Raw genomic sequence first — 18,415 nt, forward strand, 5'->3', positions numbered from 1 at the left:
ACATTCGGGCTGAGTGCAGGCTGTTTGTTTCATGTCTCTCCTCTCCGGTCCAGGGAGGGGCTCGTTAAATCTTGGCTCCCCATCTCTGACTGATGAATTCTTCATTAAAACAATATGTTCACCCTGAGCTCCTACAAAGATATGTAAAAGTTCAATTAACTGGGGCTTGATGATCTCAATGAGATGATCTTTTACAGCTAAAAGCTCCCTGTACATGGTCGGCTGGAGTCTTTCCAGAGCCACAGAGCACACACAAAAACAGTGAAGGAACATCCACCAGCGAATAACAAAGGGAAGTCAGACGCTGCATGGGGATTTAGATGTTCAAAGGAGCAGCTTACGCCTCTGGGCCATGCAGGGCCCTCTTGAGTCAGAGAATGAAATCTGTTGTTTAACAAGCCTTTATTGGAATCCACACTTCTACCAAAATGTTGAAGATCAGGGACAAACAGAAACCCGTAGCGGCGGTACATGAGCCAGTGATGAGCACAATCCCACTGATTTTGTCAGCGAGGGCAGACTGTATGATTCACATATTGGTATAACAAAATCCATGGGTTGTGTGTGTGAGTGTGTGTGTGAGTGTGTGTGTGTGTGTGTGTGAGTGTGTGTGAGCAGGGATATGTTGAGCTTCAGGTGGTGGATATCGCAGAGAGCTGGCTGCCTTTGGTTCCCTCTCTTCTTCTGGCTGTGTAGTTTTCTAGAGGTTTATGAAGCACCGCCTCGGTTTGTTTCAGGAGTCCCATGGGTGCTCCTGAGACCCGGACCCTGTCTTTTAGCTTTACCTTACTTTGTGTGGCTTAAGATTTGAAATGAAACTCTCCCTCACATGCTCTTGTTAGATATCTGTTCTGTGACATTCAAAACACTTTATGATGACTTTTTTTTAATTTTAAATTGTTCTGAAACCTGAATGGTGTACGGCCTCGTTACTCACTGCAGAATCCTTTTTCATCTCACCATGTCATTCAAACCATGATAACAAACGACTCTGCACTTGAATGTAACTGTTTTTAACTGTGGTCTGTTGTTGTTCGTGTCATTTGTGTGTGCATTGATTCTGTTTTGAGTGTACCTGAAAATGATGGCATGCCCTCAATGATTTTTTGAGATTCAAGCGTATAACATGTGACATTAAAATGATCTAAAAATGACTCTACTGATGAGGAACTTTGTTGTATATTTTGTTGAGACGTGTCAGCCCAGCCACCAGAATTACATGTTGGCAGTAAATGTTTCTGCAAACCACTGATCTGTGCACATTTGTGCGTGTCGTGGGCCTATAGGACACGTCCCATACTGACATGTCAACAAAACACATCATATCAGGTTTAAATTACATGTTTTTAACCTGCCGTTCCTTTTGGAAGACCTTAACACAATTTTCAGACGTGTTTGTGGCGACCAAAATGGGTATTTTAGGCCAAAACATGATATTTTCTTTTTGAACCTAAAGAAACAAAGTTGTAAAGTTGTAACATGTCCATGGTTTGCAGAAACATACATTGCCAACATTTATCCTGGTGACTGGGTTGATTGTGTACTTACATTATCCCAAATGTTTCAAACATTAAAAAAACCAAAAACATTTCTTTAAAGGTAAAGGTGCGTTTCATTTGGTCACCTGTCGTTACAACTTCCAGGGAAACTTCATCAGATGACACTTCAGAGAGGGAGGAAAGAAGTCGGCTACACCTCACTGAACATCTGTGCCTGAGTCATGGTAGATAGAATCAGCGACGTGGTTGTTGAACAGTGAAGACTCCCGTGATCATTTTGAGAACGAGTGTCTGTGTCCTGAAATAAGACTGAGGTCACTGCCTGTGGATCAAAGACAATAACTAGTTTGTCCACATTAGAAAGCAGATGAAATATTATTACAACACTTGCTGTGGTTTAAGAAAATAATGGCACGTCACATTCCCCAGAATGCTTTATGAAGGACAGCATGAGAGGAAGGTGTGTGAACTCTCTTTAGTCAGGTGGATGTATTTACTGTATCACTGCATTCATTCAGTGCAGACATATTACATGTTTTTCAGCATAACAATTCATGTTGCAATTCTTGTTTATTGTTGCAACTGCTCGCTCCTGATTGGACGGTTTGTCTGGGATGATGACAGAAGCATCGATGGTGAAAGCCCAGTGGAGCAGTGACATATAGAAACACCACTGAGCTCCACAGAGCTATACCAGTGTACTGTGGAGCACTTTGTGAACCAGTTCACAGAATTATTTAAGGTTATTTAAACTAAGGTCAAGGAACAAAGACCCGGCCTCGCTTTAATCCAGTCCTAGTGGGTCACATGACTGCTTGTATGTTGTAAAATAGAGACAGATCCACAGAGAAGTATCACCACACTCTGCAGTTCTCCTGTCAGGTAATTCTTTTAATTTTTGAGCGCAGCTGTTTTGACATGTGGTGGTAAAGATAAAGAAAAGATAAGACATGATCCCCTGAAAAACCACAGTTTTTTTTTTACCTTTGGAAAGAGTCAGACTAGGTGTTTCCAGTCTTCAAATCTACTGCAAGGAACTCTCATTTATTGTGCTCCCGTGAACGAAAGATGACAATGATGAGACAAAGTAAACAGAGCAGCTTCTCTCCTCATTCATCCTCAGCCCTCCACCATGAAACACTGTTTAGTCGGATAGTCAGATTCTGACTTTACCACCGCAGACGTGTCTGAATCCGGCCAGCTGACAGACTTTAAGAATAACGGAAATACTTATTCAGAAATATCCACTCTTCTCACTGACAGTCTTGTTTGCTTCTGTAGATCATATTGTGGCATCAGTATCAAGACAGATAGGGGGCAGCATATTACCAGAGTAACTGCTACTGCTGCTAACTGTAGCTGCTGTTAGCTCAGTTAGCCATGTAGTTAGCTGTCCTATTAGCTGAGTCTACCTGTATTGGTTGCTTGAAGCACCGCGGGAGTTTTGGTGTTGTTTACGCCGCTAGCACAGGAGCTTTGGAGTGCCAGGAGGACGAGCTTTTCAGGGATGGGGCAGGGGGACCCAGTGAGGACTGCTGGCAGGGAGTGGACCTGGAACAGTCACCAACCTGAGACTGTGAACAGGTGAAGGAACCAGGCTCAGCAGCCCCCCAGTGAACACGACTGGGCCAGGAGAGAAGACACCCTCCGCAGCCGATGAATGGATGTTTGAGAGCAGGGAATACTGGCCCGAGGTGATTTACAGCGACTCCAACCAGGACTGGTAGATAAAGACCAGACACAGTGTGTTCAGACAGGGTCAGGAGTGGCTTCAGTCAGCATGGACCTCCAGAGGCCTGAGCTTTGGAAATGTGGAATTACGAGACAGGCTGGGGCTAGCTGGTTAGCATGCTAACTTAAGTAGATATCTCTACAAAACAGATTCGGCTGATAATTTGAGTTCATTTCTACATCTTCATTTTTACACTAAAATTCTTACATATTTTGTCTTTACATTGACATTTTTTTCACAACTGGTTAGAAGTACTTTAATCTTTTCATTTCTCCTGCAACAACGTTTAGAAGAGCTTGAGAGCAGAATCCTGACTCGACTGTATTTTCTGTTTCATTGAAAATATGAACTGTACCGTGTTGAGCACTGATTTAAATTCCAGAGTATCCCCATTAAAAAATCAGTTTTCAGCTGCCATGTTCAATGATCCTTTTATTCTAAAGTACTGATGTGCTTTGAAAGCTACACTATACAATAAACTGATGTAACTATATGTTTGAACTACACAAACTCACAATAAATGGTCACTTCATAGCAGATGTTAAACTTCCATCCTTCGTCCTCTTCACAGGTTTATGTGTATTAATGATAGTCTGAATGAACTTGAAGTGAAAGCACGCTCCGCTTGCTGCTCCTCGTCGCCCCTACAGAAGGATTCTCCTGGTTCACCTCAGATTGACTTAACACTCCACCAACAAAACCCTCATCTGTCACTCCTGCATTCAGCTGAAAAACAAACCAACCCCCAGCCTCTCAGTGTCTCTCATGTTGCCAGGCTGTGGCTCCTGGTGGAGGTGCTGAGGGAGCAGTGAGAACACTGTTTGAACTACAGTAAAACACAGCTCCCTTCAGCTCCGCAGATCAAAGGCAGAGGATTACCAACAGCCTGCTGTAATGAGACCACAATGACTTGAAATCGCTGGGATGGCGTGGTGCGCTCTCCCCCAACCACAACATCGTTACGAGAGGCTGCGGTGGAACACCCTGAGAAAGACAACAGTAATCTAGTAATGTGGGTTTCTCTGGGTGTAAACTCATCTGCTCTGCTTGATTCTCTGTGTGTGATCCTGCTTCCACACTCAAGTGGAGTTAAAATGCTGAGATTGAATACATATCTGCTTTAGAATCAGTATTCCTCCAATGAAGCAGAGCTCTGCGTCAAAATAATGTCATTTAGCTGTTACGTGGTTGTGTCCTCGTCCACTTCCATCAGGTGGACGGCCTGTCTCAGTCGATCAACCTCCTCACCTGTCCACATATATTTGTCTCATTTAATACACACTATAAGACAATATGTGTGTGTTTATGTTCCTCATTCATTCATTCATTCATATATCTGCAGTAGGGTTGGGCTGGTTTTTTTGAAGGTCACTGATGATGTATTTTTTCTTTTTAAGATTATTTCTTTTGGCATTTTTGCACTTTATTTTGACAGTGACAGGAAACACAGGAGGAGAGAGAGAAGGGTACGACATGGTACAAACTACTCAGTCACCACATAATAATTCAATTTGATTAAAAAAAAAAAAGAAATGCCGGATTCAGCTCTCCCTTCACTCCCAGTGAAATGTTTTTGTTGAATTTAATTAAATGTTGCCTTATAATATTAGGGTAGACTCCAGTGTATCACTGATCTGTTCCCCCATCATCTCTAAAATAAATTGAATTGAATCTGATATTAGCAGAATGATAAGTAGTTCCCAGTGTCTGTGCTTGTCTTTTTAACCCAGCGGAGACAGTGTTTTCCTCGTCTGAATCGAGGGTCAAATGTTGTACAGACTGCAAAGCCTTCCGAGGAACATTTGAGATTTGGGGCCGTATAATTAAAACTGACTTGATGTGACTTTCTTGTCAAAGCGGTACCTGGTTTGATCCACATGTTACAGATTGTATGTCTTCTTTTTTCCCCCTACCTTATTAGACTGCTTTTTTTCTCATGAAATTCTGCATAGTTTTATCTCTCCAAATAAAACAATGATTCTGAAAATAACTCCAAAAAATCTACATTATTTTTTGTATCAACATAATAATTTTTTTTCCTCTCCCAGTATTCATCTCAGGAAGCCCTTGTGAGGATCAGGACCTCAGGCTGGGCATCTCTGCAATAGACTAACAGTGAATTAACAGTACAATGGTCAAACCTAGAGAGTATTACTACTGCTGTGGTTAGGACCCTTTCTCCAGGTATTTTATTTGAATATTTACATTTGTTGTGGAAAAGCTTGTGTTGATTAATTGTGTTTCACTCTGACCTCAGGCTCAGTCGAAATGAAACAATTTCACTGTAGCTGCATAAAAAAAAGAGAGAACCTGTGAGATGAGGGTGCTTGTCGATGAAACGTCACATTTTGATTGATTTAAGCAAAAAAATGACCTTTGATTTGGTGTGTGGTATTTTTTTTTCTGCATTTTGTCTATTTTCATGTACATGTATGCAGGGTTAAGTATGTGTGTATGGTTACTTAAAAAATGTATTCAAATACAGTCACTAATGCTGCTGAAATGTAGTCAGTAACCTGATCTAAGTATCATCATGTTAAAGTAATGTAATGTATCCTTTTTTTATTTACCAAAAACATCTTCTTCTACAACTACTTACTGTACATCTTTTTTAAATGTAACTTTAACTGAATACAGTTACGCAGTTTTTCTATCCTAATTAGATTTTCCTCTTACATGTTTTCCGTTCCTCCCCACGCCTGCGTGTGTGTTTCAGGAGGTGTAATTGTTTGCTGATCTTTGAATCTACAAATCTGTGAAATAAGTCAGAATGTTTCATCATCTAAAAGATGTTCATGGCCAAAGTGATGGGTTAATTCATTCATGTTTATTCATGCTGCTGTAGTCATTTGCATTTGTAAGCAGAAACAATGTAGCATTAATTAAATTTGCACTCATTGAAAACAAATATAGAATTTTGCCGTCTATCTGACATTGTGTTTCGTCTCCTAACGAGCGCTTAGAGTAACAGATACAATCACAGTGATGAAAGCAGCTGTGTATCAGGGGGTTTGTCGACATTTGATATTCTTCCATGCTCCCTGTGCTCCATTATTATCATCACCATCTCAGGGTCTAACATGTTCATTTAGGGTTCATGTTTAAAGCAAATTAATTAATTTGCATGTGTGCAGTATATGTGTGTGTGTGTGTGTGTGTGTGTGTGTGTGTGTGTGTGTGTGAGGCAGCCACTCTGCAGTATTGTTGTATGAACGCTGTAATTACGGCTGGTTTTGACGTTCCCTCGGTGCTCGGCTCCCTATCGCAGAGATGAGAGGAGAAAGTGACACCCTCCCTCACATGTTCTCCTCAGGGAACACTTATCAAAACAATACGCCAGCCGTCATTCAAACGCAGCCCTGCATACTTTGCCACTTTGAAGTCTCCCCATCCTGTTGTTTTTTTAATCCCCCTCGCCTTTTCTCTCAACGTAATCCCACTGTAACTGCAGGGATTCTTCACAATTCACGCCATTTGTTCAGACAAATACAACACTTCATCAACAAATAACAATATGCTGGGACCAACTATTGAATAGGAGGCGAAATCTAAATGGGTTCAAGTGCTGGCACCGCCATGCATCTCTGCCTCTGTGTTGCCAATCCCTGTAAAAAGTTAATGTAAGCAGGATTCACAGGGAGCTGCTGGTGATGAAATTATGGTGTAACTGATACCAATGTGCCATAGTAGAGGAGTGCATGGCCGCCTGTGTCTTTGAAGGAGGCTCTTCCCATCCCACGATGCACTGCTGGAGAGGGCTCCTGTATGGTTGTACAGTACAAACGGACAGATGGAGGGCAATACTGCACAAAAAGCAGGCAATCGTTTTGCCGCAATACAGAAAAAGCCTGCAAGTTAAGGAATTCATTGTGGATTCACTATTGCACACAACACTGAAATCTGTGGACTCCACTGTAAATATATAGATACAGTATGGGAGGTTAGTACCAAGGTCACTGAGATTTTTAAGTTTTTCACATACAAATATAAATATTTTACTTCTTCTGATCTGCACTTTCAAATCTGAGCCACAAATAAAAGAGAGATATTTGTACTCAACTGTATTTTAATTTAAAATATTATTGAGTTGATGATTTTAATTTAATTGTGACATAATTACTCTGAAAATTTTGAGCTGAGCATTGTTAAGAAAACACTCAAACGCAGGAACACACGGTGTTGTTGATACACTCACTGGTCTTAATAAGGGATTTGCTAGAGGTTACATTTAAAATTCTTGCAGGGGCATTGCACGTATCACCACAACTTTTCCTGATCTCCGCGACCTGCGATGATTACAAATTCATGCGCGACTAAAGAGGTGCATCATGCATAATAAAAAAAGTGCACTGTCTGCAAAAATAGCAAGACGAACACTGTAAACAATGGGGGTGTAAGAGCTGTGAGGGGGAGGCCGCAACACCCACGGCTACAGGGATGCCAAAAAACATGTTTTCAAGAGGGGTGAGCCAGTGTTGCCTATTACTATAGCAACAGGAAGACCTGGCTGCTTCAATCAGCTTTTGGTTTGTCGGGGAGGCAGAGGATAGGCAGAGGAGCTCCAGCCAGGCAGCCGTGCAGAGCCGTCCTGGTTTTACTAATGAGGGCAGCGGGACACGCCGGGTGTCAAGCAGCCTGTCCGACCTCCACACATCCTGGCTGTCACAGCACCACACAGGCAGACTGGAGGTCAGCTAAACACCAACAGAGTGACAGGCTGGGGAGTGAGATGTTAAATACTCCTGATTACTGTAGCACAGACTCTTTATCACTTTACACATGGATTTAAACGTGAGGCAGAACTTACAGAGGGATTATCACACACATTTCATTTTGTTTAAACTGCTATCACGAGAGAGCAACGGGCTTTATAATTACCCTTGTGTGTAAACTGTGCTACATCATCTGTCACACAGTTACATTCAGGGACATCACCATTCACCCTGGAGACTGGCAGGTCTGATGGGGGACAGATTCTGTTGTGTGAGCTGCTGAAACTGAGAATGAGCTTCATATTTTGGTCTACGAGGGCGTGAGGTGTGAACTTCTGACTAAAATGTCCTCCATTAGGCTGAAAACTTGACTTACGTCAGGAAGGAAACCCCTTTGGAGCACATTTTGTTTGCCAACCTTGTAAAAGAAGGAATATATAGGAATACAGTCAAGGAATAAAACAACCTGTAATGAAATGAATTGTAATGAAATATCGACTGCTGCCACGGTACTTTGGTGTCTCGTAAAAACCATGAGGATTGGGCAAATAAAAGAAATCAAAATCAAATCACGTCAGTCTGTTTTACTCAGCCTGGCGTCTGTGACTGAGCAGCTGGAAGTGACAGTCGGGTACATTTGGAAGATTTTTAAAAACTTCCACCTCTTGCGTGTGATTAAATTTCATGTCTATACATTATTTATTTATTTGCAGTCGTTGCAGCTGTAGTAGATTGTTTTCCTATGCTTCACTAGACCTCATGATTAAATGAAGTCTGTTAAATAATAACCATGAGACGAGATTAATAACTGCAGCAGAGTGGAGAGTGGCAGCTGGAACTGAAGTGTGTATGTGACTTAGTCCACATCCAATTACATGTAGCTGTAACACACACACACACACACACACACACACACACACACACACACACACACACACACACACCAAATAAAAAACATTTAATAAATGGTCTCTTTATGTTGATAAGTTGTCGACACATACAGGCTCGGAAAAAACACGTTTTAAAAAGTCCTCAACATTTGCAATTTCAGTTAATATAATGGGCGGATCATAAGTGGTCAGGCTAGATAATTATGGATACATAATATATACAGATATTTCAGTATATGCTGATCATATCTGTTATCTAATTAACACTAACACGTTCCTGCTGCAGTCTTTGTAAAGCCTTAGTGTGTACTGTCTGACACCAGAATCAGCAGCAGCCAGTTTAACTGCAGAGTGTTCATTCTCATCTGTTAGGTAACATTTCTTGGTGCAAGCCTTTTTTCAGATATTTTTTTTAAACAAAATACGCTTTAAAAAAATTGATAGGGGCAGAATTGTCCATATTCATAAAGTGTTGGGGACATGTCAGTGTAAACGACACCTATGGGTCTCTAACACATTATATTTTAGGCTAGACATTTTTTTTATTTCAGTGGCTTTGATACTGACATTGATTATGTTTTATTCACACAGCAGCCTTCACTCGTGGAATTTATAGTTGTTGGCAAATATACTTACACTACATATCTACTAAGAACTACAGTATAATGTGTATAAACCATTTATTAAATGTTAATATACCTCTTACAATCTGCTAAACAGGGGTGTTTGTGAAGTGTGTCCTAGAATTAATATGATTATTATTATTATTATATTTCACTGATATATCCCACCAACTTTACAAATCATTTCACAGCACTGAACTAAAATAGATGCAGGCCACAATATCTATTTATAAATTAAACAATTGTTTAATAAATGGTTTAGAAAACATTTCATTGTGAACAGTAAAATAACTATTTACTAAAGTTTGATTATTATTAACGATGGTTATTATAAAGTGTTACCGTACATTTGACTTTAATCCATCGTGCTTCATCGTTTGAGATTTGATTTAAAAAGGTGGTTTGATATTTAGTGATACATATTCAATTTTGAATAGTTGGTGTGTGTGTCTGTTTTTGTGTGTGTGTACGTCTGTTTATGTATGTGTGTGTGTCTTTGTTTGTGTGTGTGTGTGTGTGTGTGTCTGTGTCTGTGAAAGCCAGACTGCAGCTGCTGCTGAAATAATGTTTCATTATTTCTGATCATCACATGTATTAAAATAAAAGCAGGAAGCAGTGTGAATGGTGGAGACGCTCAGTGTGTTTGACCTGTACCACCATGTCTGATCAACCAATCAAGTCCCAGCCTCTGGGTGCAAATATCAATGAGCTACATTACAAATGTAGATTAATGTTACTGATGTCTCGCAGCCATGAGCAGGTTCACGTCTGAAGGAGAGCTGGACGGCTGCGACACACCGAACCAAAGGAAGTGAAGCGACCTGCTTTCAATCAACATATAGATCTCACATGATTTCTGTCATGTGATTTTTCTGTATAGGCTCTCCTCTGTTCCACTGAGCTTTAGGAGGTGATATCACATACAGGTTCTGCGATTGTTTCACCTGGTATGTTAATATCTGGGTCATGTGATTGCCTCCTATTGGCTGTTGTCACCATAGATGGGCCCACATCGTGTTATTTGGAGCCCTGATGAAAACCTCATGATTGAAACGTGTTGGCTAACGACTGGCCTTTTAATGATTTAGCCACTTAAAGGCTTTTTCATATTTCTTTTTCATTTGATACTTTTTTCCTTCCTCAAGTTGAGGGTCAAAGGACAGAGGATGGTGTTCACTGTATAGATAAAAGCCCATGGAGGCAACATGATTTGTGATTTTGGGCTATATAAATAATATTTTTTGGATTGCGTCTGGCTTTTGTAGGCTGCAACATTTTGTGAAGCTGTAACAGGTGGCACGGCTGCTTTTTCTTCATCGTTGAGCGTCAAACACTGTGGAACCTCTAAATGTTTGAGTCATGTACACGTTTCATGTCATTTGCAGATTCAAATAAATAATTTATAAAGTGAGTCTATGAGCAGGGCTGTCTGACCCCTTCCTATGTGCAGTTATATTCCCTCGGTATCCTTCATTTCTACGCTCGGCCACAGACTGAATGTTTCAGAAAATGTGAGGTAAAAAAAACATCCCTGTCAGGACGGGTCAGTGCAGAGGAGGATCAACTCATGGTGACTAATCAAGTATATTTTACATCTTATTTTAACTATCTTTTTTTAATGCAATATGTGTCAGATGAAGAAAAATGTTGTGTTACACCTTATTATAATAATAATAATAATAATAATAATAATAATAATAATAATAATAATGATAACCATTATTGACCATACATGTGTACATTTGTCTTCATCGGCTTCACAGGCTGGTTAAAAACACATCGTATCAATAATAAATAACACAATATGCACAGTACAGACAGGATCATGAACATGGTTCCAGTGTGAATGATATTTATGAAGTTAAGTTATATATTTACATGTGTAGCTGTTTCTGTAAATGTAATTCTGAACAGTCTGTTTTGGTTCTCAGCTGCACAGACTCGTGTGTGTGTACACATGTTAAAACTTTCAACCAGACTCCTGAAAGCAGTCTCTAACACGTTCTCACTTATGTCTCATTAATCAGCTGCAGCCCTTTTAATAAACATATTCTGTGTTGGCTGTTAAACTTAAAGTGTAAACATAAAATCACAAAAGGTTCCTAAGTATAGAAGCCCTAAATGGCCATAGGTGCAATTCTTTTTTTAATTTCTAGTCTCAGAATCACAAGTTCATAATTATGTAATGTGGAGATAACAAAGATTGTTTTCTGGTGATAACAGATTCATTTATATGGTTAGCTTGAGAAAATGTGTTATCCCGAGGTAACGACATGAATTAACCCGTTATCATGAGAAAACATTACTTATAGACTAATGTGTATTAAATCAGCAGTGGCATGCATACATGGCGTCTTTACAAGTGACGCTGCTGATTTCAGCTGAGTACCTGTTATCAATTACTGCATCAGACTGTACTTCAGTCTTATGTATATATATATCATCAGTGTGGGCCATTTATGTAGCCTGCTGGACAGTAACACTTGTGCTCTGTTGGTCACTGTATGTCGGACTGTTGTCTCATCTGCCCTGACTCGACACAGACCGGATGATTTTGAAGTGTTTTTAGCTGCTTACACTGTGATGATATCTGTCACAGACTTACAGACATGGCAGAATAAACACTCAGCCAGCTACTCCTCACTGTGTGGAAACAACCACTACTGAATACTATAGTTACACCTGTCCTATACAGCAGTCATGATGTAAACACCCTCATATCAAATCAACGGTAAAAAAGAGTCAAAGGGCAAAATGTCAAAGAGAAGTTCAGGTGGTTGGCTGTGAAACTTGCACACCCAGTTCACAGAGCAGTGTGTGTGTGTGTGTGTGTGTGTGTGTGTGTGAGGCTCCACTGTCATGAACCGTATAAAGCAGTTTTCCTCATGATAAGTGATCTCGTCATCTTGGAAAAAACATTTGTCATCCCGAGATAACGACATAAATAACTCCCGCTCTCAGGAAGACAGAGGAAGTCATATGTTTGAGCCATGAACTTTAAGGGCTTCTGTGCCTCAGCGTTTAAACTTTTGTAGTGAAACAATCCATTTCAAAATCTGTGTTTCCTCAACTATCCACACAGCCACATCTATATCCATATTTCTATATACAACTCCAGCAAAAATGTTTTTAAATAACCTCAACAACAAGTAACTTCATTGGTACAAATGGCTTGTACACAGAGCAGTAAATAAAGTGGTCAAATGTATGACCTACATACAGTATAAAGTTTGATGAAAGGAGGTTTAGCTTTCAAGAATTGAATATTTCTGAAGTAAATTCACACAAAATGACACCTAAACTAGTACAAACGGCTGGAAGTGACGTTTAAACACGGGAGCATACATTAAATCACCCTGTCCATCTGTAGGTGGAGTGAAGCTGCTGTCTGGGTCAGTGTGATGGAGGTGGAGGTGGAGGTGGCTGGAGGTCCTCACAGTAAACCTCCCCATGCTGCTGCTGATGCGTGATGAGCGGTAATCAGTGTGAGAGTGACGGCAGGCCAATAGAAATAAGAAAGTTCCCCCAGATAAACCAATGGTGTGGCCACATTGTTACAGCGCTCAGCGAATCCCCTGCGGATCTGATGCAACAGGGCTGCAACTAAAGTTACACCTTCGAACTGCAACACCGTGTCCTTCCGCCGCGGCGCTACGGAAACTAGTGCCGGCTGAACCGTCTGCCCAATTCTCCCCAGAAGTGACTTTATAGTTTTAATAATGTCTTTAACGAGTTGTTCTCATTATTCTTCACCTACACCGGGTCTGGACTGTTCGGTGAGGCAGTGTTTTTCCTTTCACTGACTTTCTTCCAACAGGCTGCTCATTAAAAAATAATTTCAGTACTTTCTACAGCAGCGAATAAAGCAAACACACCAAAAAGTTCTTTATCATTTCCAACATTGATTCCAAAAAGAGTGAAAATATTTAAAGTAAATGAAGAAAGAAACTCGAATCAAACAGAAGAGAAAAGAACATGTGAAGGTGCAGTGAGTGAGAAGAGGAGAGGTTAGTGTGTGTGTGTGTGTGTGTGTGTGTGTCAGTGTGTTATTGTGTGTGTGTTTATGTGTGTGTGCGTGCGTGCGTGTGTCAGCGTGTTAATGTGCGTGCGTGTGTGTGTGTGTGTGTGTGTGTGTGGTCTCTGGATAATGGGAAAGTCCCCAGGTTGATGACGTAAGGGCCGGCTGAACTCTGTAAACCGCGGATGGATCTCGTCTGCTGTGATCCGTCCCGGGCATCAGGAGTTGGAGAAGTAGCGGATTTAAAAACTTTGTGTCTGCATGTCTGTCGGTGGAAATCTCGCTTGATGAAGAGTCCCTGGGTTGTAAAAGGGAAAAATATGGCTTTTTAAAACTGTGACTGTCTCGTGCTCCACATAAAGCTCCGCGTGCTTTGCCGCTGCAACGCACTTTCCAAGACTACTCAGAAACTATGGGGTGAGTACAGAGCCGTGGCGCCGGGCTAAGTTGGGACATAGGTTTCTTCTTTTAGTTTAGAGGCTGTTTAACACCGTGACTATCTGTCTGTGCTCACTGTCTGCTTATTTTACACAGAATCACCGTGTTAAAGTCACTTTTACATGTCATCAAATGAGTGAATTTATCCATTTTAAATATGTTTTTTTACTCATTACACTGTCAAATTACTTTATGTATTGTGCACTCTAAAGTCTTGTAGTTATATTTAATTGTTTTTTTTAAAACTTTCTCATTGTTTATTGTTTGTCAAAGTCTGTGAGCTGACTGTTTATTGCTGGATAATCACACTGTGGTGTCATAAATCAATAATTGCTTCCCTGCATGAGGTGACAGGTGAGTGGGGAAGTGATGAGTTGAGTTAATTGGAACTCATTAAAGCTTTAAAGTAAATTTACTACTTTGAAAAAAAAATATTAATTCAATTTTTTTTTTTTTTTTTTTTTTTTTTTTACTATTTGGGGGATTTGAAGTGCTTCATTAAATGGAATATGGGAATCTAAAGCTAAATTAAAGGTTGTCACATTTTTTAAATTTTCCTCCTTCGTCCCACAGGTCTTCAGGTGTTTTCACAGCTCTTTCATCCACCCAGCGTACGGTTTGTGCTTTTGAACAATTTAATCGAAGCAGACGACACAATGGCGGCATCGATCCTTCGCAGGAAAATTCCTCCCATTTCCACGGGCGAGCTCTGCGCTCCCCCTCTCCGACAGGCTAGCCGCAGCCAATCACGGCCCGGGACGGGGGCGGAGCCAGCGGAGAGGCAGCACTTAATTGGTGAGTTTTGCCAAGACGCTTTTTTATTTTTCCACATCCCGAGGTCGGAGCCGCAGTGCAGCACGGGGCTAATGTCGTACAGTGAGTACAGCTAAGTGGATATTTATCGAATGCAGACGATGCTGTTCAATCATTTTCAGATGATCGGTTAGTTGTTCACTTGGATTTGTCGGATGTATTGCTTGATTTTTAACTACAGTTTTTTTTTACATTTATTCTCTCTACCTTGCGTGATTTAAGAATTTTTTTCCTGAATTTGTAGTTTTTATTTCAGTTATTCTACACAAGCTGCTGAATGAAAAAGATGGATTGCTTTACTGATTCTATGATTCTTATTTTGAATTTTTATAGGTGATGGTCACTCAGATTGGATGACGGAAAAAGTTGATTTGTCTTCATTTGTGTCGACGACCGAGTCTTCTCCCAGCTCATCCCTTCCGCCCTCGCCGTTAGAACAAGATGTCAAGGTGCCCTCGGATCTGGAGGTCATGACCTCTCTACTGCAGGAGGAGCTGGCTCAGCTGGAGGACTACTTCCGCTCCGAGTCCACATCCACGACAAACAAGTGTGAGAAATCCTCAAAATGTGACAAGGGTGCTCAAGCTATGGGCTCCCAGTCTTATTATCAGTTACCCTATGGCTCATATGGGACCAGCCAATCAGAAACCAGCCCTGTGGTTGTTACCTTGGCAACAGGGGAACTGGACCTGGCCAGCTTCTGTGGCGGACCCATCGGCAGAACCAAAATTGCTCGCCCCGCTCCGTACAACTACCATCACCGCTACCACCACAACAACGGGCGAAGAATCATCAGTGAGGCGGTGAAAGTCGGGGAGGAAGTTGGACTTGATACGTGGGGCTCCAGGGGAAGTTACTCAGGAAGCACAGAGCTGTCTGTGAACCACTACTCCACACTGAAGACAGTGAGCAAGAACAGCCTCGGCAGCGTCAAGAAGGTGAGAGAATGTGCTTTATCGTTGAAGGAAGAGGAGAGTTATTGTTTTTCAGAAGGAATGTTTTGCAGCGAAGAGATTGCTCGAGGTTTTTGTCTTGGTGGCTCGTACGACAGCCACCACAAGCGAGAGGGACAGTTGATGCACAACGTGAAGGTCAATGTAAGTTACGACAGCGCGGGGCTCGAGGTCTTGCACTGCAGCAAAGATGGAGGACTTTCTGGGAGTATTCCCCAAGAGACAATGGTGGCCGGTGACGGCTACTTCCACCAGTCCATGGCCAGCACAGAGCCTTACCATAGCTTTATAGGTGACCTAGATCAGCCGTCACAAGCACAGGCTGTAGAGCCCCAACATGGCCACTACCTCTATCCAGAATGCCTTGCAGACCAAAGCTATGAATGTCTGTCCAGAGGGGAGGGCGAGGGGACGCTGTTGGGTGCCCCCATCCACCGCCCCACCCAGAGGCTAAAGGATGAGCCATGCTCCGTGAAGCCAGCTCTGGTGATGGCCGGCGCGCCTCTTGAGTCCGGCACTGGAGAGAGGAAGCAGAAGAAGAGAGACCAGAACAAAACTGCTGCTCACAGGTAAACACCTGACTCATTACAGTTTGTTTCCAGCTCCCTCCTCCCGCTCCACTCTTACTCTGTTTTTCCTAAAATGTGCTTGAACCTCCCAAAAAATGTCTTAAAATTTGTGTTTTAGTCATGAAAATCTGGTTAAAATGAAAAAATAATTACAATCACAGCTAAGTAAGGTTATTTTCACCACTGATCATATTCTTGTTTTTATTTTAGCTTATCAATGAGGTGATGATACCTAAATACTTTACAGCTTTAACATAGCAGTTATGCACAAGTCAGCCAGCCCAGTGCTTTAAATGTCCTGCAGAGTGTAGGAGGAATATGGAAAGTCCCTCTCTGCCTGCCAAATCCAGCCCCACCTAATCATTTCTATAAGCCGGTTTGTCTGTGTGGGAGTAAAAACCAGGACAGAAAAGTCTTTAAAATGTTGTAAAAAGAAGAAATTGATGAGTGATGATTTGTGCAGAAGGTGTAATAAACAGCACATCATGAAATCCCAGGGGAGGGGTGTCCCAGTGCAGCTCAAAGGTCACGCTCACTTGACTCATTAATAAAGATGCAAGGCAGCAAAAAACCTGTCAGACCAACCAAAGGCATTCTTTCCCTCGGCAGGTACAGGCTGCGTAAGAGGGCGGAGCTGGACTCTCTGGAGGAGGAGCTGCACGGCCTCGAGGGACAGAACCGGGAGCTTCGTGACAAGGCGGAGTCGGTGGAGCGAGAAATCCAATACGTCAAAGATTTACTGATCGAGGTCTACAAGGCTCGCAGTCAGCGGCTCAAACAGGATGGCAGTGCCTAAAACGCCCACGCTGACCTCAAGTCCAAAACCTCCCAACCAGCACCACCAAGAGAAAAATCAAGTCAAGAGCACCAACTGGTTTTTGTCTCACTAAAAATGAAAATGGTAGTTGCATGATTTTGGTAGTTCTTTTCTAAAAAAAAAACATATAACTGTTCCAAGAGGATGGCCGAACAAAAACACACCTTTCTGAAAAAAAGAAAGAAAAGGAGAAGTGTGACTAAACTTTAACAAGCCTTAGCGAGGTGGCTTCCAGAGGAGATGCTGAACTTGTCCGTGACCACTGTGATCCGAACTGCACTCACAGCCTTGTGATGACTGAGTTTGCGCTTGCAATGATTGATCGTTTACAAAATGCTCTGAATTAGTAGTAGTGATTGAATTTGCTTGTGGTTTTTGTGACACACATCGGCAGCATCGAGGCAGATCCATATGAAATATATATTTTATTTTATATTTTTATTTTTACTTAATAATGTTCATTTATCATTTGCTTAAAACAATCGACTGAATAAAGGGATTGCTGGAAAAAGTGTGTAACATGCTCTACAAATATTCATTATCAGAAACATTTAGAGAATTTGTATTGCTAAAAATGTTGAGTATTTACACTTCTTTACCCCACTGAAATACCCAATGCATGTTTGATTTTGGAAAAAGCATGTGCGAGTGTTATTTGAAGGCAATATTCTGTTACCTGCATGGCTTTGAGATCTCCACCGCGTCAATTTAACTGAGTTGACTTTATTCTTCTCATCAGCTGGCGACTTTTCTCTGAGTTTTGTTTTCCCCCTGCCAGTGTGATTCATGCTCAGGTTTTGGTTTTCTGCTCTGAGAAACAGAAACGTTCACTGGCTTCTTTCCTTTCTCTCTTCTCTCTCTCTCGGCTGTATTTTGCGAACAAACAATCACCTGTTGACGCAACAATAAATCGTTGTTGGGTAACGGTACGACTTCATGGGAATTTTGTTTTCAATTGATCAATTTGATGTATCTGAAATTCAGGTCCTTTTAATAATCGATGTCAATGTCAGGAAAATTATACATCAGGTAAATTACAGCCAAATAAACCAGTGATGTAGTATCATTGATCTCTGCCTTTGGACTGTTTTTCACTGCATGCTGTTCATTATGCATTCGTCCCGCAGCCATTTAAACGCCTTGCTTCAGCTGTCCAGATCTGCACCCAGAACAGCACCCAGAGAAGAAGAGGAGGGTGGGATTAAGAGATATAGAGAGATGCAGAACAAACCCACTCTGCCCCTCCCATCCACTCCGTGCCCTGCCCCATAACTGCTGCTTCCAGCCCTCTTTTTTGGCTGCAATGCAGTCAGAGTCCAAGTGATTTCCCAGGATTCACCGCTGGACGGCA

At 41.5% G+C, this 18,415-nt stretch overlaps 1 protein-coding gene across 1 annotated transcript; it reads left to right on the forward strand.

Moving 5' to 3' along the window:
- The first annotated feature begins 13,657 nt into the window (after nt 1–13,657).
- Nucleotides 13,658–18,134, forward strand: atf5b (activating transcription factor 5b). Its single transcript, XM_073491063.1, has 4 exons — nt 13,658–13,891; nt 14,486–14,707; nt 15,059–16,247; nt 16,857–18,134. Exons 2-4 carry the CDS (start codon nt 14,569–14,571, stop codon nt 17,041–17,043), a joined length of 1,515 nt encoding a protein of 504 aa, XP_073347164.1. The 5' UTR covers nt 13,658–13,891; nt 14,486–14,568; the 3' UTR covers nt 17,044–18,134.
- The last annotated feature ends 281 nt before the right edge of the window (nt 18,135–18,415 follow it).

Source organism: Pagrus major, chromosome 2 (genome assembly GCF_040436345.1).
Source record: "Pagrus major chromosome 2, Pma_NU_1.0".
In the NCBI taxonomy this organism is placed as follows: domain Eukaryota; kingdom Metazoa; phylum Chordata; class Actinopteri; order Spariformes; family Sparidae; genus Pagrus; species Pagrus major.